We start from the raw sequence: 23,925 nt of genomic DNA, 5'->3' as shown, positions 1-23,925 counted from the left end.
GCAGCAGAGACTGGATGTGCACACAAAAACTGTCCATTTTTCTACCTGGTTTTACAACTAACTGAATATCCAATTATTTATATCCTTACATGAAGAAGGTAGTAAAACTGCAAGAGACCAAAGCAATAAATGAATCTGAAACAAAATTATTTCTAAAATGCTATCACTGCATCATCTCTAGGTTAGGAGGACTATCATAACTATTCATTCCAGTAAAAGTTAAGTAACTTTTTCTTAGTATTAGCTTTGTACAGTTATTTCCAAATAAATTCTCAGAATTTGCATGATAAATAGTAGGAAAATTTTCTCACCCTCATATTTGGCCAACCCGATTATTTTAATCTACCAAAAACAATAAAAATGTCAACTCCCTTTCATGCATCCTTTGTTATCCCTTATATGGAAAAGTTAGCTCCAAAATGTAATGAACTAGCATATTTCTACGTAGGATTTTAGCTAACTGATGTAATGTTATAATATATAATACCTATTAAAATATATTTTCAGAACATGAAGAATGTTCATCAAATTTTACTTTTAAAATCAAGTTTATGAGAATGTTTTTTAAAAACTCTATAGATTTTTCTTTCACTTTTTTCTCTTTTTTTTTTCATAGCAATCATGTTGTTTCTTCTCAACCAAGAGACTGGCAAAATTGTATCTTGTTAGTCTAAGTCCAAAGTAGTACACCAAGGCACCACTGAAAGAAAAGTTTTCAAACACAAGGTTCCTATAATTCACATTATCTTAAGAAAGCTCTTTATCAGAGCACATCAAAGCAATTTTTAGTATTAATTCACTCTTTCTCCAATTTTCAATCGAAGTGAAGAAAGATATATGGCACATTTTTATAATTCATAGAATATTTTCTAGGTTATTTATAGCATATACTACTCTACTTCAGCCAGTAAGATACTTAACACCTAGTATATAATAGACATATGCTAGGTTCTATAGAATATATCAAGGAAAAAAATGTGTGTTAAGTTTTGCAATAAGTGAAAGGAACTTGAAAGTTAGAACAATTGAACTAGCACTGTTCTTGATGTTAACTCTTAGGTTCCACTTTCACATTTTACATTTAACTCTTGGTATCCATGTGTTCTCGGGCTACTACTAATACAACTGTTCCCAGCTGTAAAATGTCTGACTTGCTTTACTATCAGGCCCAAATATGATAATGTTTTATAAACTGTGATATGCCACACAAAAAATTATTGCAAAACCCACATACACAGTAATTCAGGACCAATACTACTAAAGTGCTAATTTAAGTGTTACCAACAATAAAACCCGTAGTTAGCAGTGACAAGAACCTACATAGAAAGTGACAAGGAGATAAAAGTGGTATTTGGTATGAAATAGACTAGGAAGAGATGTCATTACAGAAAGGTGATGTTTGAATTAGATCCTGAGTATGGATATTCAAGAAGAAAGAAGAAAAGATATTCAAGTATGTATATTCAAGAAGAAAGAAGAGCATACATAAGTAGAGGCAGAAAGGCAAGTCAGCAAGATATTTAATGGATCACTTGAGAACCCTATAGGAGAGATTCTTCAGGAGTAGCTACAACAAGTTAATTTGACAGATATGCCAAGGACCCTTTTTTATAAAAAGGTTCTAGAATGACAAGTTGATAAATTAGGATGTTTGAGCATCAAAGAGGCAAAGTCTGTGATAAAATGAAATAAAAAGATGAAAACACTCCTTTAGGAAGATTAATCTGAGCATGTTTGCTGGATGGATATCAGTCTTCCCATAGTTTTATTGCCATATCACCCCTGGAATAAAGGAGACTACTTTAGAGAAGAAGTAGGGGAGGCCTGGAGAAAGGGGTATATCCAGTGACACTTCGAAATCAACAGGGCATTGAGACTGGCTGGACAAGGGATGAAAGATATGGAGACAAAGATGACACTGAGCCTCCCAGTCCAGGGAGACCAGAGAAGACCAATTACAGAAAAATAGGGGAGGGACAAAGAGGAGTTACATGTCCTCTAAGGTAAAATGATGAATTTAGTTTTGCACATGTTGAGTTTGAGGCAAAAGTGAGACATACAATGCAATGTCCTTTATATAGAAGACATGACTTTGGGATTCAAAATCTTCACTGGAGCAATATAATTTAATTTTGCATATGTAAAGATAATTGCAGAGGCCATCATCAGTTGATAAGCTTACTGGAAGGGATAAAAGTATGTAGACAGGGATGTGAAGGTAAGAAATGAAAGTTAGAAGAAAAGTGGATAACTGTAGAGTTTCATAAGGGAACCTAAGGGAGGCCCTACAGGGAGGGAATTTCATACAAGTAACACTGATGAACAATGCCAGGGAAGTGAAGGGAGCTCAAAACTGGGACAGAATTAAGAGGTATTGTTAAAAGATGGTCACAGGGAGACTTCAGGAGCCTAGCTTCTAAAAAAAAAAGGGTCTGAAAGCCAGGTTGGGAAGCAGTTGAAAGAGGAAGAGAATGCAGTAAATTCAGCAGCAAATACAACGATGTAGTCAGGGAATCTGAAAGCTTTGGGAGAGAATTTACACAGGAGCTGCAAGAGGCAATGAGATTCAGAAGAGGTTTCACATACTTTCAACACAGAATACCTGACTATATCTGATGGCATAAACAGGAAGAATTCAAAGTTACACCTTTGTTCCTTAATCATATGTAGAGGCAATAAGTTTTGTGGAGATCACCAATGGGCTTTATTACAGAAATTACTGCAATCAGAAATCAAGGGAGATTACTCATTCAGCCAAAAGTAAAGACACCTGAGCCCCTCACAGCAGGGAACTTTAATTATATCTTTAGACATAAGGGAAAATTGGAAAACAAAACAAAACCATTAAGGACATCACATCAAACAAGTGGCTTTACAGAAATCAGTTTCTTGCACTTCAAATCTCCCTTGGCATGCATATGCTTATGTTCACAAATTGGCACTTAGAAAATAATTCTCCATATCTCATCACAACAAAGAACTTTGGAAAATACATCAGTCCTCCATGGGAATTCTCCAAAGACTTTAAAATATTAATTTCTACAACATCCTTATTTCCCAAAGTAGCATACTTCCTTTCCCACATCAGGAGTACTTCCAATTAATCGCTGTGGTCTTATTGCCTTGCTCAGACATGTGGAAAATGATTTGTTGACTGCTTTCTGCCTAAGTTAAATCAAAACTTTAACTATATCTTTTCCACTACCAATATTTCCCATTACTATTGAAAAGTATTACTGGATAACTGTATCTCCAATAAATGCAGCCTCCTAGCTAATTTCATTTCTCTTTAGTTTCCTCTTCAATGCTGAGTTACTTCTTAGGTTTATAAGTGGATTTTGTCAATGCATCTCTTCTCATCATTCATTCTATTATGATATTATCTATTTTTTAGGGCAGATTGGAAACCATGTATCTCAATCCTTGATTAATATATATATATTAATGTCATGTATTCATTTCCTTGTATTTCTCAACCCTACTCCCACATTAGAATCACCTGGGGAGCTTTTAAAAAATAGCAGTTCTTGACTTCCACCCTCTGTCCCCACACCCTGAGATTCTAATTAAGCTGGTCTGGACTGAGGTCCAAGCATCAGCAATATTCCTCACCAATTTAGTCTTTCTGACTTTTGTTGGGCTTAATGAATTGGTCTCTCTCAGGTCTCACCTGTGCCCAATAGAGCCATTCCTGCACTCTGTGGCTAGAAGCCAGCCTCCCAAATGACCCTTCCTGAACCAAGGCCCAATGTTGTGACTTCTTCACTCAAAAAACTCCCCTAACTCCCACACTGTCTACTAATTAATTCTAAACTACCTCTACTGCTGTTCAAGGCCATCCACCATCTGGCTCCAAGCTACCTTTATCACCCCCTATACCACTCTACGCCCCTACATCTACTCTTCAATGGGACCATTTTAATCACTGTTCCACAAAAGCAACACCATGAAATGGGACAACCTTTTCAACAGTTCCTGTGAAAAGTAAAATCTAGTCAAAAGCCACAGGCCTTTACTCTTTGTTACTAGAATGACAGATGAAAGGGAATCTGTTTGCATTGGGTAAATTAACATAAGAATAATAATTGCAAAATAGCTGCACATAGCACTGGTCTGCTGCTGTGTTAGCAGGTGGATGAAGTGAGCCATGCACCACCAGTTTCTGTCCTGACCCTCAAGCCTCCTGACATGCACTTGGAATAGGCTCCTGTATGATAATCAGTTGTTTCACAATCACAGAGGAGGAAAATGGTTTTCTCCTGATTTATTTCATATTTCTTACTCTGAAGCTGAAAGAGGATTACTTCTTGATCAAGAAAACATGAGTCTGTAGCTATTACTGTGAGAACTCTAACTCCAAGTATGTTTGGTATATTTTCCCAAACTAGCAGCCCAACAGAATCTCTGTAGGAGGTTGGCGGAGCTGAGAACTGCAAAGTAAGTTATTAGGCTTTATTTGAAAATTAGTTCCATCAGAAACATAGGACCACAAAAATAGATTAGGCGTATTGTTGCTGGCATAATTAATACCATGTTGTTAAAAGGCTGATGGTCATTACACTATTTCTTCATATGAATAAGATTCTATTTGAGGTTTGGGGGTTTGGGCCTTTTTATTTATTCTGTATTTTAGTGTGGGGCAGTAGTTTGATGGCTAAACTGTATCTGAACTTTACACTGCTTTACATGAAATTTAGAGGCTATGACTCCAAGGAACAGATTTCAATCTGTTTAGATTAACAGATTGAGATTAACTCACTGTCAACAGCTGTTACACAAATATACACCATCAGGTCAATAAACAAAACCACTTTACGCTTTGGCTTCCCAAAATGGAGATAACTGATTTCTCTCTTACTATTTGCCATACTTATGGAATCTCTAAGCAGATTATAACTACAGCATAAACAACCAAGAGGAAGAAATATGGAAGGTACTGGCCATTACAGCAAATTGAGCTATAGAAATTTTCGAAATTATAGAAATTTTCAGACCGGAGTGAGACTCAGATGATGGGCATAAGATTCTCTAACTCTCTTTCTTTTGTCTGTAGCAACCCATTTCACCTGTGCTCACCTGGGAATGTATGTGAGCTGAAGGAAGAGACTTCCAATTTTGACACAGTGGTAGCAAAATGAACCCACTCACCAAAATAAATAGCAACCTTCGAACAAGTTGTCAGGAAGAATTTCAAGTTTTTCCTGTGAGTTCCATCTCCAGGAGAGACCAAACTTCATGTATTAAGGAAGGTCCCAGCAGCTGGTAAATATTCTTCTAAATTATACAATAATCGTAAAACATTAATAAACCTTCCTAGGTGGAAAATGGACTTGCAGGAGTAACTACAAACCAAGCATCTCAAATGTTACTCTAATCATCTCAGGAAGTAAGTTTAAAAGCAGTCAAAATCTACCTCTCCTTGGGTTATAATTTTGGTCCTAATCCTTATTATTATGGGATGGTCCATCCCTCAGAGTCATCACAAGCCTGCAGACCACACTCAAAGCTACACAGTCAGTGCCAGAGGCTCCTGCATGAGAAAAGATACAGGGGGTGATGAGACCAGAATACCTGAGAGTGGGCTAAGCAACAGCAATGACATTTCTCCAAAAGGTGGCAGAGATCTCTGAAGCTGCTGCTTTGGCTGTGGCATTCATAGACCACACAGAGAGAACTAAGCTGAGTTAACCCTAGTCCCCAATTCCTTTCATGACCCCCTGCCATGTTCAGACATTGTCTTAGACCAAACTCTAAATGCGGCCTCGCTCCCCAGTGATAACCCCAACCAAACACTGTGCTCTTGATAAATGAGCACCGTCAGCACTCAGGGCCTCCAGGTCAGGCTCTGGCATGGTGACCCCAGCCACATGGCAACCTAATAACTGGCATGAGCATTAAGACACCGAGCAGAGTGCGGGAGAAAATCTCAAAGCCTCCAAGTAAGAGCTACCGATGGACTGAAAATTCTGTTACAGAGTTCAAGGAGTTTTACGTATCTGATTTCCTTCCTAGGCACTGTATCTTGCATTATTTCCTTAGGCAGGTCTTGCCTTTAAAGTTCACCTACATATCCTTTGCATTCTTGTGGGTTAGTTTGGTACAAAGGCTATTAGGTTAAGGCTGATTGTCCCCATTTTGTCAGATTCACACCACAGTCAAAACCAGTTCCCCTGAAAAGCATAGATAAGAAACCCAGGATTTTCCTTACTTTGAAACAATCAGGCAGACAGGTCACAAATAGCACAAAAGAGAAGTGGATGCAAAAGATTTCAACTTTCTGTAGTAATTGTGTTTGCACTTCCTTTAAACTTTTATGATGTATGAGCCACAGAAAGGTCTCCTTAAAGAGAAACAGGAAGAAGAAAGCACATAACCTTATCAAAAAAATACAGACCGCTAAATTCCTTCCCGTTGGTTATACTTTTTAAAAGCCCAATATAATTATTCACTCATTCCTATTCTGAAGTTGGTAATGATGATGGTAATAAACCTATTTCCTTTTCTTTGTGCTGCAAATTCAGTGAACCGAAGAATGAAGCTCTGCAAAAGGCTGCTAAGAAATATCATTTCCAGAACTAACCCTGCAAAAAATGTCAGCACCAGAATCTGAGCTCCCAGATTCTATTAACAATTAGTCAAGAGGCGAGGATCCAGGATGCTAAGGAGAAAGGGAATATTTTCCACAGTCCTCAAGTGACCTTCCCCCTCCCCACAGTCTCTGGCAGAGGCTTCCAATGGCACTTTACAGGCCACTTAGGGACCTCTTCCAGCTGTCCACAAGTCTCAAGGGAGTCATTTCTATAGGGCCATCAGAGAGACAATACCACAGGAAGAAAACAGGGGAGGGTTTGCAAGGTACTATTTTTATTTTTATTTTTTTAATACTTTAAGTTCTAGGGTGCACAACGTTCAGGTTTGTTACGTATGTATATTTGTTACATATGTATACATGTGCCCTGTTGGTGTGCTGCATCCATTAACTGGTCATTTACATTAGGTATATCTCCTAATGCTCTCCCTCCCCCTCCCCCTCCCCCAACCCCAGGACAGGCCCCGGCGTGTGATGATCCCCATCCTGTGTCCAAGTGTTCTCATTGTTCAGTTCCCACCTGTGAGTGAGAACATGTGGTGTTTGGTTTTCTGTCCTTGCGATAGTTTGCTCAGAATGCAAGGTACTGTTGATCCTTCCTATCCCCTTTCAGGGAAAGGCCTTAAATAAGAAAAATGTATGAAAGCACCTCATGCCTTAGCTTTTAACTCACGTCTGGGATTATTTAAGACAATGGTCATAAAATGGCTTTTACAGCCTGCTGCACATTCAAGAGCTCCAATTCCCACCCCTGCCCCACTTGTTCAATGCTTCCGTCCCCTCGCTGCTAAAGGATACTTCATTTCCAGCAGAAGCTTTTCAGCCAATGGTGCCCCAACTGCACAGCGTGCTGGGTTCTCATCCATGATGAATCTGAATGTTGGCTGCAGTTCCACTAGACACAGAGCTGCTGGGCATGAAACCTTATTGACAAAACGCTCCACAAAATAAGCTCCTCAATGGTATAAACACCAAACAGAGTGAGGCAGTGGATTTTAAAGTTTGCACCTTTAAAAAATATATGCCTATTATATTAAAGTCAACAGACTTAAAAATGACAACTAAAAAATGACACTAGTTAAAGCCTTAAGTCTTAGTGTCACCGTGCTTTTTCTGATCTGTTCTATTAACTTTATTTATTAGCAATGTACATCTGGGTTTAATCTCACCTCCGAATTATCACTACACTGAAGATTTAAACAAGAAATCAATTGGCACTTTCCTCCTGGATATTGCCTGTTAAAAAAATTAAAATTCTTTCAAATATTTTTAGAGATTTACAAAAACAGAAGAGTGACAGAAAAGAGTGAATGCCTGCTTTTTCAATCTTACACAAAATGTCAAAACACATGCACACTTATTCCTCTTCTCTGCTTCACTTATTCTCCCAGGCACTTAGACTAGCTAATATATCAGATATTTTACTCATTTATCTTGTAGCTCCTGGGTTAGAGTCGCAGCTCCATGAAAGTAGGAATTTTTAATGCTTGTCGGTGCTATGTCCTCTGAACCTAGAATAGTGATTGGCACACAGTAGGTGCTCAATAAATATGCCTTGGACCATGAAGAATAAAAATATCTGGATTTTGAAAGCAATCATTGGAGAGAATCAATCATAATGCTTACCATATTAGGGATTATTTTTTGGGTTGCCTGATTCATAAATTACACAATGCTGAAAATAAGGTTTTTCACCTAATAAAGTTGGTTTTGCACATTAATTTATAAATAGCTCTCGTTGCATTTTCTTTTTGTTTTTTTTTTGTTGTTGTCGTTGTTTGGTTTGTTTGTTTTTTAGAGACAGAGGTCTCAACATGTTCCCAGGCTAGATTTGAACGCCTGAGCTTAAGTGATCCTCCCACTTCAGCCTCCCAAGCTCCGCCCAGATTGATGCATTTTATGGTAATACCTTTTTTCTCTTTTACAGGTTTTTTTAGTTCTGTATTATTTGTAAAAAACAAACAAACAAACAAACAAAAAAACCCTGTAGATTTTACTTATCACACATTCAGTATTAAGGGAAATTACAGAATATCACAGAGGAGTTGGAAGTTTGAATTGTGACATACTGGAAAAGAAATAATTTGTAGGAAGGATATATAGTACAATATAGTAAAACTATAGGCAATTTATTTTCTTTAAATGTTAGCAGACATTTTCTTTTTAAAAAATGGATTCAAATATCCTAGCTGACTACCTAGATCTCTCATTAAGGTTTGCTTATATTTTCACAACACCATCAAAGGTGAATCTGACCCAAATCCACATCTATAGAAATACATATATTTCAAATTGAAGATCCAATCAAGTACTAAGCTCTCAAATTTTCTGACAATCCAACCTATCATGTTCCTCATAATGAAGTCAACAATAAGTAGAAATTTTTAAAAAATCTTAAATCCCAAAGAATATTTGCTACCCTCAAAATATTTAATGATACAGAGAAGACCCTACTTATATGTGAGAATTACTAGCGCACTGAAAATTATGCAGGAGAAACATCAACTTCTCATATTTTAATTGAAAGCTATGCTCTTCCATCAATAACATGATTCCCTTTTGGACCTTAAAATCATACGGTTGTGCTAATTGTCCTCGCTAGAAACTGAGGAAAATGTCTCTAGCTGTATAACATGACCCATTTACCAAACTTCATTCTATGACTACCAGAAGGCCATTTACTCTCATTCCTCTATCCTGTCAAACAAAGTAGGTCTGGCAAACAGAACACTCTAAAGAATAGTGATCATTTTTAACAATGGATTCACTTAATATATGTTTAAACTATATTAATGCTTTTCACCTAAGCAATCAATAGAATATCCATTAAATGCAGACATACACACATTTTGGACAGTGTGTGTCCATATACATACACATACACATATATAAATATACACATATAATAATTACATATGTTAATTATACAAATTAATTTTATATCTTTGCCTCAAATGTCTTGTGATTTGATCACATATAGGATAAACAGTATTTTGTGAGCTGTATTTAAACATAAAGCCAAGGGTTCAAACTTGTTAGGAAGCACTGTAAATACACAGAGATCCAAAATGATCCCAGAGGAATTAAATTAAGCTGAAAATAGCATCAGTACCGACATATATTAACAGATATGCCAATGGGAGAACTAAGGTTTTCTATTTCTGAAAGGTCCATGTGTTTCCTTATTTCTACGAGGGAAACTCCGGACTTCTGGGTAATCTTTGGCTCCTGAGGGCTTGCCTGGCTCTGACTCTGTCTTGGATTGACCATAAGCTCCTGTTGCTCTCTTGCACTTGATGGTTTGCCTGAAATGAACTACTGTTCCTTCCTGATTTCTAGCTTCTGTGTACTTCCGGAGTCAACAAGTTCTGCGTCCCTGCTCCAGCATCTGCCTTGGTTTTTTCTAGTCCTGATTAATCACACCATTCCCACAATTCAGAAGGGTCCAGGCCAGTGATTCATCAGCGGAACATCTTGGAAGAGCAATACAAATTTTGCGGTGGATCTTTTCAGAATCCCCACTCTCCCAATTAGGAACTGACCAAAATGTCCCCAGGTGTGAGTTTACAATGATCCGAGCCTTGAAGGTAGTTCTAAGTTGTGAGTTAAATATGAATATGCAGTGCCTAACACATAAGAAACACATAACAAAAACAGAATTTCCATATTATCTTGGAATATTTTTTTCTGGAAACTTCCACAAAATTTTAAAATTACATAAAATCACCAAATACCCTAAAGCCTTTCTGTAGTGAAAGCCAATGGAAAAAAAAACAAAAACAACCTTGAGAGCTCTGGAGCTCTTACAAATATATGTGAAAAGAGAGACACATGTTAGATGGATTGCTATGTGGGAAAGAATATATTATTTTAGAGGGAAATAATCCAAATTATATTTTAAATACAATAGGTTCTTATAGTAAAGGAATCTAATAATTAATATAAATGATTTTCTGAGGACAGGAGACTAAAGTATGAATGGATTCAAAATGTGGCAGAGATGACCCTTTGCCCCTCAGTATTTATTCCTATGTCATTATTTCAGTGTAGAACTCCCTAAGTTTCAGTTAGGCACAAGGCTGTCCAGCCAGTCAGCATATCTCCCAGTCTCCCTTACAGCTGGATTAGCCAAGTTACAAAGATCTGGCCGTGGGGATGACAGTGAATGTGATGTGTGTCATTTCTGGGTTACATCCTTAAAGGGAGTGCTTGCCCTCCACTTTTTCTCCCACCCCCTGGCCCCTTGGGGCTGGGATGTGAAAAGTGTAGTGGTAAGTCAGCTTCAACCATAGGGAAAAGGACAACACCCTACTGTACTGCTTCCCCCACCTTCTCTAACCCATTGGAAACACCTAGAGAATTTACATAAATACTGAGGCCTGGCTCTCACCCCCACACACTCAGATTTAATTGGTCCCAGGGGCTGGTAGAGCAGTGAGATAAAAGAAACAGCGGTCTCTGAATGACCTGATGCAGCTGAGCTGCTAACCCCACTGGAACACTGCTGGGGTATATTTAATTTAAAAATTAAATAACCAGAGTTCTAAGAAAGGATGCAAAAAAGGCCATGTTGATTACATATGGCTTTCCTAGCCACAAACAATCCTTCTGCATGTTCAAACTATTGTTATTTGGTCTCAGTTAAAGCAGCTGAACAAATATCCTTACAAATAAACACAAAATTCTGGCCTTCAGGAAAAAAAGAATATGTTAAGTACAGGTAAGAAAAAATACTATTCTTTTTCTAAAGGAAAAACTAAAGTATAGCTATTGAAAACAAAAAAGTGAAGTTTTAGCATAATCCGAGGAAATTATGGCTGAACTAGAGATTTATTAAAGAAAAAACAAAAAATAAACTAAAAATATTAAGACAAAGACAGAAAAAAGATAATAAAGTTGGCCAATTCATTAATGATTTGCATAAGTCAATGAGGCCTTGGTATCAAAATGTGATGATTTTAGGACAGAGTTAAAGAAATATTGATTTCTCTTATAGGCCCATTTTTGACAGGACATAGGTTAGACTGCTTTAAGACATGGTCTTAATAAGAAAGAATAAAGATATAGTCTCCTCGTATTTTGTTGCTTTGTCACCTTGAACATGTAACTTCCATTTCATGGTCTAAAATGGCTGCCCCGTCACCTGCCATCACATCCTCATACCAGCCAGGGAGAAGAGAGAAAGGAGAAAAGACAATGCATACTCTTCACAATAAGGGCACACTGCAGAAGTTACCCAGGCCACTTCTGCTCACCCCACTACCCAGAACCTTTACAAAGGTTTACACACTTATCTGCATGGGAGGCTGGGAAATGTAGCCCTAAAACTTTTATCACTATAGAAGAAAAGAACACTGGGTATTGGGGACACTTAGAAGTCTCTGCCAGAGGTTTCATTATAAAGCGGTACAAGAAAATGAGATAAAGTTGTTTCTAGAATATTCAAAATACATTTTGTAAATATATAAAATACATAAAATTGGCCAGGCCTGGTAGTTCACACCTGTAATCCCAGCACTTTGAGAGGCCAAGACAGGTGGATCACCTAAGGTTAGGAGCTCGAGAGCAGCCTGACCAACATGGTGAAACCCCGTCTCAATTAAAAATACAAAAAATTATTCAGGCATGGTGGCAGGTGCCTGTAATCCCAGATATTTGGGAGGCTGAGGCATGAGAATCACTTGAACCCGGGAGGCGGAGGTTGCAGTGAGCCGAGATCATGCCACTGCACTCCAGCCTGGGCAACAGAGCAAGACTCTTATCTCAAAAAAATAAATAAATAATAAAATATGTAAATACAAATATATTTATATATAAAATTATAGAAAGCCAAATATGACATAGCTATACTGTATAGAAAATGAAAGACCCCTTCATCTACATACCTCTGGGAAAATAATGAATTCTTAAAATAATCTTGGAGCATGTGGGTGCGGGACTAACATTTAGGTCAATTAATAGAGTATAATAATGCCTTTCCACAGATCTTCTCCTAGTACTACTGATAGAAATAAGGCTTTGGAATGGGAGATGTTATTTCTGGAATCCTAAGATTTCTTTCTTCGAGGCAACAGTCTCAAATAAGAAAAGGCTAGAACTCCTAGGAAGCATGAAAGCAAAGCCAAGTTGAGGTATTACAAGGCACCAAGGGAAAACATCAGCATTTCTTGCACAATTTCTGAAAATGTGTCACCATCTATAAAGCCTCTCCTACTGGCAAGAAGACAACTTAAATAGATAATTAAAATAACAAACGTGGCAAAGCAAAATCAAACATAGATATCAATCCATATTTGACTCTCTCTGAGAGAAGAAGTTTTCAAATGAATAAAAATGTTTATCCATCTATATTCTATATTGTGATATTTTTGCTGTAAAACCAGAGAATATTTTTATATCGGTATTCTAAATTTAATCAGATGGAGTCATTTCTTAAGTACTATACAATTTAACCCTTTCAAATGAAGGGCTTGCCTTTTAATGGAAAATATGCATTTCACATTAATGACAAAACACAACGTCCTTGGCTAAGATATCTTCGAGCAAAATAGATCCCTTTTTGTACACTATGCTCTGTTATATGTAAGGCTATACAACAAATTTATTCAATAAATCAAAGTCTGAAATCACCTATACTAAGTAGAAGTGCTTAAAAATCATAACTTCAAATTAACATATCATTTTTCTTAAAATTTCAATCATTGAACTCTTGGATGAAATGCAATAGTTTATGAAAATAGGGGAAATTTTTAAGCAGTTATTATTAGATGTATCATCATGTGAATAGTTATGTTCAATACCATGGAAAAAGTGACCCAGCCACACTTTTAATCAATGAAACATTTATTACAGAACGCTTTTCCTGAATCTTTGATTGTTTGAGGCAACTACAATGTTGTAAATCAAAGATGACTTTAATATAGCTAATACAATTTTAATAAATTGTAAATTCTGCAATTTACAATTATAATGTAAATCATTGATTTTAACATAGCTAATATTATAACTCTAATAAATTCACATTTGAAAAATTTTAATAAATTTAATAATGCTTTTAATGAAGAAGAACAAAAATCCATCTCATGAAAAGTAAATATAAATAAAATGTTTAAAGAAATAATGCAAACTAAAACAATTATTTTTAGGTCAAACTAACAGTGCTGAAAACACAGACATAATGATTTTGTTTGGTATGAAAATATAATGCCAGGTATATACTAAAAGAATACTTAAGAAAACACTGTTTAAAACAAGTGCTGAAGAAACTATAATCACACTAAAATGTCAGATAAATCATTGTTTCTTTTTTTTACATGGCTAATGACTGATATGTGCATTAAATGTAAAGTAGAAGTTTTACACAATTTGCACCATGGTTTAAAAAATGTTTGTCATTATTTCTGAGATTTGAACCTATTCATACTAGATGTAATAAACCAGAAGTGCTTATGTCTCTACTTGAGCTTCTAAATTTATATGTTGTGTTTAAGAAAATCACATTTAAAAGAATAATTGAACAAAGCCTATCATACATCCACCCTCAGATATCCAAGCTCAATTCCCTTTTCTATTCCTGAAAGTGTGTGTCCAGATCGTTACTGTTCTCTTCAGGGCACTGCCCTCTCAGCAAGAACAAACAACAAAACAAGAACAAAACAAAACAGAACATCAGACAGAAAACCAGAGTTCAACTTCATGGAGGAAGAACGGCCATCGGGTAGCAACCTCCATACTTGCCTCTCCCCTAAAGTGCTAAAGTGGCCCTTGTCCTTACTCATAAGTTCCTTCTGGAGGAAAGCCATTCCTCCCTGGTGGCTTGCAGAACACCCCCTCTCCTGCATTCCCTAGGCCCCGCTGGCGTTCTCAGGACCTTCTTCTATTAAACTTGCCCTTATGCCTCCAGGCTTGGAAAAGACAGGGTGACTGACAGACCAGGCTGGTGACTCTCAAGCTGGTCTGAGCACGTGCCAAACTCAGTCTGTGGATAGACAAGACAGAGGAGAGGGAGATAAGCTTGGAGTTTAGGGAGGGAAAAAAAAAACACTTCCGGCTAGGCACGGTGGTTCATGCCTGTAATCATAGCACTTTGGGAGGCCGAGGCTGGGGGGACTGCCGTAGCTCAGGAGTTTGAGACCAGCCTGGACAACACGGTGAGACCCCGTCTCTACTAAAGTAGAAAAAGTTAGCAGGGCATGGTGGCATGCGCCTGTAGTGCCAGCTACTCAGGAGGCTAAGGCAGGAGAATCGATTGAACCCGGAAGAGGGAGGTTGCAGTGAGCCGAGATCGCACCACTGTGCTCCAGCCTGCGCGATAGAGCGATACTATAAATAAATAAACAAACAAACAAACACTTCCTACCTATCAGGACTTTACCTACAGAAGCTGATTTGAATTTCAGGCCAGCCCTGTGAGATACTATCAAATTTGTTTTCCAAATATGAAACTGAGACATACAGAAGCTGTGTTGTTTGACCAAAGTGTGAGAGTTTGTAAGTTTCAGTGTGAGGATTTTAAACCAGCTCATCAGATTCTGTGCCATGCAGTTCACCTCACTGTCCCAGTGTGGGAGGGAGAGCCTCTGGTATGTGTTCACAAGGGGCCACAGAGACCACCCCAGGCAGTTCCACAAGCTGTACACTGGAGAAGCAGCAGAATTTTTAAAATACACAAGTGACAGCTTGCCTATTCTTAGTGTCTGCAAAGATATTTTACTACAGGTATGTTACAGGGCAAGATGGTTCAGAAAATTTTGCCTTGTCTTGTCTCCCAGTGTCATGGGGGTGCTTGCTATGCTTCCCACAAAGGTGCCATTTGCCTTCTGCCACTCTCTGTTGTCGCTGCTTTAGTTCCCTTCTTATTGTCTCTGTCCCCTTGGCTAGACTCATATGCCTTACCCATCCCTAGACAAAATCATCCCCTTCTCTCCTTGCAGTTACCACCAAACTCCTTGAATAGTTTATCCACCATCCTTCACATCCTCAGCTTCCACTCATGTCTCAAATGGTTCTGACAGTCTGGCTTCTGCTCACACGCTCTACTGAAGCTAAAACCCCAATGACATTCTAACCGCCAGATCCAGCGACCTCTTCAGTCTTCACACACCCCATTTCCCTCAAGTTCTGCCACTTTACAGAGACCTTTCTTCTGAAAACTAGATCCTTCTTTGGCTTTCAAAGTATCGCTCTCTCCTAGTTCTTTGTTTCAGCCTGTGATAGCTCCAAGTCAACTGCACACTCTACTCTTCCTCTATCCTTTAAATATTGACTCTCCAACATCCTACCTTTTGTTTGTGTATTTTCTTCCTCTAATTGGTCTTCTTGTGTCATCTTACTCACCTCATGGTTTCAAAATACACAATTAGTTAATTTTTGGATCTCTCACTTTTGGCCCAAATTATTTCTCAAGTTCTACATTCTTATCTTCAAAAATCATAGTAGTATTTGTGGCTCAGTTCAACATGTCCAAAAGCAAATTCATTTTCCTTCTCCTCCTAGTGCTGTTCTGTGCCCTGCATTCCAATTCTCAGTTAATGACACTACCCATCTAGTCTTCAAAGCTAGAGACCTAGCCCCATCCTATGTTCTTCATTCTACTTAAACCTCCACTTCTGAGAGGAGTATACAAAATACTAAAGCTTCTACCCAAAAAAATCCCTCATAGTTGGGCATTTGATTTTTTGTGGTTTGGTTTGGGTTTTTTTGTTGTTATTGTTCTTTTATGTTTTCCAAGGCTTCTACCCCAGATCAGATTTTCCACATTTCTTACCTGGACTAATGCAATGACAGGCTCTTAATGGGTAACTAGACTTCAATCTTTGTTCCTCAAGCTCGTAAACAGAATTCTCTTGCTAAGAAACAAATCTAATCACAATAGCTACTAGTTTTATATTAAAGTCATTGGTATTATAATAGGGTGTAATTATAAGACTGTTTCAGACCCTGAAATGCCAGGCTCTGCCACACTGAGGTCACACTGTGCATGCTGTACTTTGGGGATGGATAATTCTCCCAGTATGACACATTCTTCCACATCCTTTAGAAGCCAGCTCTATCATCATCTCTTCCCAAAACTTCCCTTGTCTCCTTGACTGAAAGAATCTCTATTGCCTCCATGTGACTTTGCTTATGGCTTTAGTGTCGCAGCTCCCATAGAGTATTGTGATGATCCAGCACCTAACAGAAGCTGCGTTCATCTGCACAGGCTGCCATAACAAAATACCACAGATTGATGGCTTAAGCAGAAATTTATTTTCTCACAACTCTGAAAGCTTAGAAGTCTAAGATCAAGGTGTCAGTAGGTTTGGTTTCTCCTGAAGCTTCCCTCCTTAGCTTGTGGAGGGCTATCTTTTCCCCATGTCCTCCCAAGGCCTTTCCTCTGTACACCCCAGAATCTCTCTGTGTGTCCAAATCTCCTCTTCTTTGAAGGACGCTAGTCAAATTGGATTAGGGTCTACCCTATGACCTCATTTTAACCTGATCACCTCTTTAAAGGCCCTATCTACAAAAACAGTCCTATTCTTAAGTACTGGGGATTAGGACTTCAACATATGACTCCTGGGGAGGGACACAATTCAGTCCATAACATAAACCTTAAGCATAATGTGCTGAATCAATCATCTTTGTCTGGAAGAGTCAGGTCATGACTTAAAGAGTTTGATTTCAGATGCATTCAAACTCTGCTTTGTTTGCTTTTGCTTTGTTTGCCTGTTTGTCTGTTTTCTTGAGCACCTGCTATTTACAAAGCACTGTGTTTAGGCCAAGAAAAGCATACATAGGAAGTAAATGCAAATCCCCTTTTCTCTGGGAATTTGCCATTTAGACAAATGTTTTTTCTAACTGCTTTTACGAAATCTCAAATCTGAGAAAGGTGGAGCCATGCACAGAGAAGCTAGGGTGGCACGCCTGAAGCCATAAAATCTAGCTCTCCAGCAGCCCTTGCAAGGGCCTCTGGAGCTCCAGGGAGCACAATTTGAAAGAGCTAAGAGACACGCATATATTAAGCTGAATAAGACAGTGAGGATGCAACCGTTTAAACTCCAACTGTGGTTGTTGTTACCTGGAATATAAAGTTTTCTCACTGTCTTAAAATCAACTAATGAGCATTTATAAGAATATCATTAAAAAGACTACACTAACAGAAGGAAAACAAGGAAGGAGGAAACGAAGAGAATTGGGGGCATACAGAAAAGGTAGAGAAGGAATATAACAGAAACAAAAATTATATCTAATGATAACCATAGGCATGGCTCTTTATAACAACTGTAACATCAGCAAAATAACAGTAACTACTTATAGGACCCTCTCCTGAGCCAGATGGGCCAAGCCCAATGCATATATCATATCATTCTTACAATACCCCTGAGAAATGCTATTCTCCATTTTACAAATGAAGAAAAAGCGGCATGAAAAATTAGGAATGTGTTTAAAATCACAAAGCAAATTAGAGATGGGACTCAAATGCTAAGGTATCCAAGGTCAAAGCCTGGACAGGCAACACATTTGAAAATATTCGGTTTATGACAAGACACATAGCTTGAAGTCATTGTTTTAATATGCCCACAATGTGGACTAGCCATGCATTCTGGTTTGCCAGGAACAATCCCAGTTTCCATCTGTTTCCCAGTGTAATTACTAATAGCACTCCCTTTCACTCTCAGAAGTGTCCCAGTTTAGACAGTAAATTATATGGTCATCCTGCCTCAATGCCACTGACCCACAATGTAACTGGCCTACACAATTTTCCAGGCCCAGTGCAAAATAAAAATGTGAGGTCTCTTGTTCAAAAAGCAGGGGGCTGTTGGGGAATGCTATTAAAGGTACTGAAATATAACGCTTTTTTCTTTCATGTGTCTGCTCTGCTCATGTCCATTGTCCCATCAGACTTCATTTGCAAAACACAAGGTCAAAGATAAAATTGGCAAGAATTTCAAGATGGCAATAGTAGAGCATTAAAACAAGCTGGGCATCCTTCTCAGCTCAGAACCGTGGGCCACTGCACAGGATGTGCATTGATGAAGCCAGCCCTGGGTCTTCCTTTTCTCTGTCCACTCACATGAGTCTGTCATCTCGGCAGGCTCTGTCACAGGTTTGCAAACAGGAAACAGGTTGTAACTGACTATTGTCCAGACTTTGGATGTTAAATACTGGATGTTAGGTTCATATAATCATTTATTTAGAAGAAATATTTTTAACAAAGCAAAAAATTTCATTTCCCAAGCAAAACAAGAACATAAATTCAAGCAAATTAGATCACTCTCTAACATTTTATCTGTGACCTAAAAATAACCTATCCATGATCTCAAACAAAAATTTAAAATATATGAAACAATAGTGCATGCAAAGTCTTTAATACCTCAATACCTGATTTAAATCATGTTTCTGTTTTAAAGGCAGGTACTACATGTTTAAATTGAAATTTTTTGCTGCATAAATCCATATGTGCCTGAGCAAAACTGAAAATTCTACTGTCTATTTAGACCAAATGGAAGAAAACAGGAAATCAAAATGTTCAGGATAATTGAGGCACTATCCTTAAAAATGGAGTGGGAGGAGAGAGGGTGGGTCAACTCACTGATTCATGCATGCACTCAACAAGCATGTATTGAGTACCTACAATGTCACAAGCACTGCACACAATTATGGAAAGCACAGGCAGACAAGGTGGTATGTCCCTGTCCTCAAGGAGGTCTAACAGAATGAGACCAAAGTAAACAAAAATCAATGACTCTGGGTCCCTGTCCTCAAGGAGGTCTAACAGAATGAGACCAAAATAAACAAAAATCAATGACTTTGGGTACTATGGAAGAAGGAAATGCAGGGTAAAGTGGATATAAGCAAGGAGCACCTGGGAAGAAGGGGCTAACTGAGCCCTGAAAGGAATCCACAAGGTACAAAAAGAAGGCCCCAGGAAGAACAAAGGCTGTGCTGAGGAAGCACAACCCACCATGGAAAGAGTAGCCAGGTGAAGACACAGAGCTTTGTTCAAACAGCAGTGTGTGCCTGGGGGCAACTACAGAGAAGATGCAGAGAGACAAATACCATGGCATAGAGAAGAAAGGCAACAGCCTCAAAAGGCTGTCTTGGGGATGGCAGTGGGGTAAGATGCTCTTTCCTTAAAGGCCAAAGTGTGGGAATTGAGGCAAGAGAGGGCTCAGAAATAGGAAAGATTTTAGAAAAGCGTTTCCCTCTAGCCATATGATTTCTTTTTTTTTTTTTTTTCTTGAGACAGAGTCTTGCTCTGTCGCCCAGCCTGGAGTGCCATGGTATGATCTCGGCTCACTGCAACCTCCACCTCCCGGGTTCAAGCGATTCTCCTGCCTCGGCCTCCTGAGTAACTGGAATTAAACATGTTCACCACCACGCCCAGCTAATTTTTTGTATTTTTAGTAGAGATGGGGTTTCACCACATTGGCCAGGCTGGTCTTGAACTCCTGATCTCAGGTGACCCACCCACCTCGGTCCCCAAAAGTGCTGGGACATATGATCTTTTTATAAAGGTAATAATACCATTTTGTTTGCTTATTTATAGGGTGGTTAAGTAAAAATACATTCTTAGTAGAACTAAAAATATGTTTTTTAACCTCTTCTTCCTCTTCCTACTAAAGATTAGTCATCCTTCATCCATGTTAATGGCTTAAAGCAATAATAGAAATGATTAATGACTAATCTAACAAATATTTAATTTGACTTAGGAGTAAACTATCAATTTTTGGCAACAAATTTACCACTCGACTTATTTAATACTATGGCTAACTTTTAAAACTAACTTCTATTGTTTGTTTCCATCTCTGATCATTCCCTTAGGACTGGTTCCTAGAAGAGGAATTACCAGGCCAAAGGGTTTGAATAGCTTAAAAGCTCTTGGTACACATTAGCATAGTCTAATATCAAAACCAGAGTGACTACATCAACTTCAGGTAACCAAGAAAACTCTATGGGATGTAAATGTTGCTATAAATAACACCCTAAAAAGAAAATCTAATAATATATTATAAACAGATCTTAGGCTTTGTAAGCCAGAGTAAACTTTTATTTAGGATGACATTCAGACTAATTAGTGCATTTGTGCATATAAACATAAACAGGCACAAATGATGCACAAAGAAAACAAAAGTGGAAGAGCCCATAGATTCTGAAAGAGAAAAAGAAACCATGAAATGATGTTCTCCTTATAGAACGGGAAAATTTATTTTATACTTTCCATACTTTCTTACCTAACTCTATATACTAATAGTAAGTTTTCTGTTGTAATGATCAGGTTTAAGATTAGAAGAAAAACTGATATTTTAAATAAAGATCAACAAATTAAGTTTTTAACATAATTAGATTAACTGTCTATTTCTGCAAAGTATTCTGCACAGTACTTTGTACACAGATCTTCAGAAAAGAGTAATTATGTAAGAAATGACTCAGATTCTTCAAAAGACAAAGAACTTTGTTACCAAAAAAGTTTCATGAAAGCCAAATTTAAAGCTATTAAAAATCAAATCTTAAAAACATCCATTTTTGACAATCTTCGTTACAAGGAAGTATATAATAATGCTATAAATCTCCAGTTACCAGGATATTCTCAAATACTTGTACATTTGCAGAGAATGTGGCCCCTAGAAGTCAAGTATATTAATTTTGAGAAGTCAACCATAACCCAATCTGTACATTTTACATCACTTGAGACATTGTTCTTTCCTTCTTGCCACAGCCAAGAAGTGAATTTTATCTGTCATGATTATAAGCAGAAAGTTGACAGATTTCAGAACACTAAGCAGGCAGTCTGGCACCTGAAATATTTTCCTTCAGACCAAGGGGGCATGGAATTGGTTGTTGGAAGAAGGATTTGGATGAGATCACAAAAACTAAAGCTCCCGGTTCTTTGAATGATGCTCTCCCAGGAATCTGGGTGGAAAGAAGCCAAGGCTCAAATTCTTTGTCTTTTCAGCAGTGAATAGGAAAAATTCAACTTTTGAGTGTTATCTCAGCAGTTACTTTCACTCAGTTTTGCCCCTTCGGCCCTAAAATGAATGAAACGTTTTCAAAGCAGATGGCAGTGAGTCAAGCAGAAACGTGGAAAGTAAGTACATTCCCAGTTCCACGAAGTCCTGAAGCTTGATTACAGCACTCCCATGGGCCATGTAAACAGGGGACCAGAAACTGAGCAGAAGACAGATTTAAGCCAGTGGGGAGGAGACTATAGGACTAGGACGGGGTGAGCGCCACATGTGGCTTTAATATCCAACAGCTGCTAGAGATCATCACCCCGCTGCTCTCCCTGTACCCCCACACCAGAATCCTCTGTTTCAAAGACCATAACTAAAGCGGCCACTGCCATGTTATCTGAGTAACGAACTCAACCTCGAGCACATTCAAGGACATTTTTTAACTTAGCGTACCTGAATGTAGCCGACTGGATCTTTAATCACTAAACCAAAGCTTTAAAACAAAGTCTCCAGGAAAGAACAAGAAGGAAAATCAATTACACAGTGCACTTGAGCAGACTGGGGAGGAGGGTAAAAGAAAAGTGAGGGAAGATGGGGCAGCCGGGATTCCCTGGACTGGAGCTCTCTTCTCTAGAGCTAACTTTTCAGACCTGGAGCTCTCCAAGGCCCCCGCAACTCAGTGAGTCTCGGGGCACCAACAAATCCCCGCGAGGGTCACCGCCCCCGCGAAAGCAGCGTCCACACGCCGATTCCCGCGCTTGCGATGCCCCGACCGGTCCCTGGTCCCCGCACAGACAATGCCGCGCGCGCTTCCCGCAGCCACTCCGGGACCCGCGCCCCGCGCCGCCCCGAGGTCCCCCGGCGTCTGCCGGGGACACTTACCGACACCAGGAACTCCAGTGTGCCCACATAGTCCCGCTCGGTCTTCTGGAGCTCGCTGAGCACGCACACGCGCAGGCGAAGCTGCTTCTCCAGGTCCTTGGCGCTCTCGGCGCGGCCGTCCCCGCGGCTGTCCTCGCTCATGGTCGGCGGCGGTGCGCGGCGCTGCCCGCCGTGCTGAGCGCTGACCCGCGCGCCCGCTGCTGCCCGGCCCCCGGCGGCGAGAATGGAAAGTTGCCGCCTCCGCCAACTCTGAGGAGGGACAGACGACTTTACATGCTGGGGAGAGGCTGGGCGCAGGGAGAGGAGGGGACCGAGCTGGAATCCCGGCGCGGGGGGCGCGGGGCTCGGCAGAGAAAATTCGTGGGAGTGGGGGCTCCGGCCAGGCCCTGCGCGCCCGGTCCCGCTGCTCTGGCCTCACACGGCCGGGACTGGAGGGGAAGCGACTTCGGCAGCCACAGCAGTGACTTGGACATTAATCAAAAGCTTTGTATCCATGTGACTCCGACCCTTTACCCTTCGCCAAATCTCAGGAAAAAGGAAACACAACCCTGGGGAAGTGCTGCGTGCTGGCTAATCACACACGCGCGCGCGCGCACACGCACACACAAACACACACACACACAGCAGCAGCAGCAGCAGCAGCACTTGAGATGGAACTCACAGGAGGTTCCCAGTCCCAGGGACACACACTCCAAGGCGCAACTCGAGGGTTACTCCTGAGACTCCACTATTATTTAACTTTAATGTGTTTTGTACGAATCCTGAAAGCAAAGAAACAAGTCCCCACGGTTACATAACTGGATGGGAACAAAAACAACCAAGGTATTGACCCTCCCGTCTTTGAAAAGAAACACATTGATTTTTGGTTTCATTCAAGCACAAAACAGGTTTGCTTTTAAAACCCTCCAACTGAGAATAGTTCACAGGGCAGACACCCTCCAGTCTGAGCTTGGAAAGTCAATTAGCATAATAAGTGAAGACACTATGGGAAAATGACAGCCTCTGCCCATGCAATAAACCCCAGATAAAATAAGCGTCACCCTTGTACTGTGCTGTTTTCTATGTCTATAACTTTTTTCAACATCAACATAGTATGTAAATTCATTGAGAGGCGAGGGTATTTGTGCCAGGTTTGTTTCTAAGAGCTGCTGTGATTTAAGACGGTGTCACTAATTGAAAAGATAAAGCTGTTGTTGGATGCTCATCAGAAGATAGAAAGCTAGGTAGATAACGGAAATAATCTTAGGTTTTGAAGATAGACACACAGAACATGCTTGATCTTAAAGTTTATTGCCTTTTCTCACTTGGAAACTAAGCCTTAAATATTTCCAATACATTTAACAGACAAAACAATTTATATATATTTTTGAATTGGTATTATCCACCTATAATTTCCACACATCAACTTAAAACAATCTAAAACTAATGGCATTTAAATAAACTGAAGAGTGAATAGTGTCGATGCAAGAAAGTGGTATGTTAATTTGTTGCAGTCACCGAAAACATTAGCAAAACTCTAAA

At 39.2% G+C, this 23,925-nt stretch overlaps 1 protein-coding gene across 4 annotated transcripts in view; it reads right to left on the bottom strand.

The window, feature by feature from the left end:
• The window catches only part of PREX2 (phosphatidylinositol-3,4,5-trisphosphate dependent Rac exchange factor 2), a 303,886-nt gene extending 280,391 nt beyond the window's left edge, over nucleotides 1-23,495 (bottom strand). For 2 of the 4 annotated variants that reach the window (XM_017962077.3, XM_003902839.5), the window contains exon 1: nucleotides 22,405-23,018. In XM_017962077.3, coding sequence (XP_017817566.2) covers nucleotides 22,405-22,545 — 141 coding nt within the window. In that variant the 5' untranslated portion in view covers nucleotides 22,546-23,018. Of the gene's footprint in view, nucleotides 1-22,404 lie in introns of all 4 variants that reach the window. The other 2 variants (XM_021942408.2, XM_017962076.3) reach the window with 2 other exon arrangements.
• Nucleotides 23,496-23,925: the final 430 nt, after the last annotated feature.

Source organism: Papio anubis, chromosome 8 (genome assembly GCF_008728515.1).
Source record: "Papio anubis isolate 15944 chromosome 8, Panubis1.0, whole genome shotgun sequence".
In the NCBI taxonomy this organism is placed as follows: Eukaryota; Metazoa; Chordata; class Mammalia; order Primates; family Cercopithecidae; genus Papio; species Papio anubis.
This window is presented reverse-complemented; position numbering and strand designations above follow the sequence as displayed.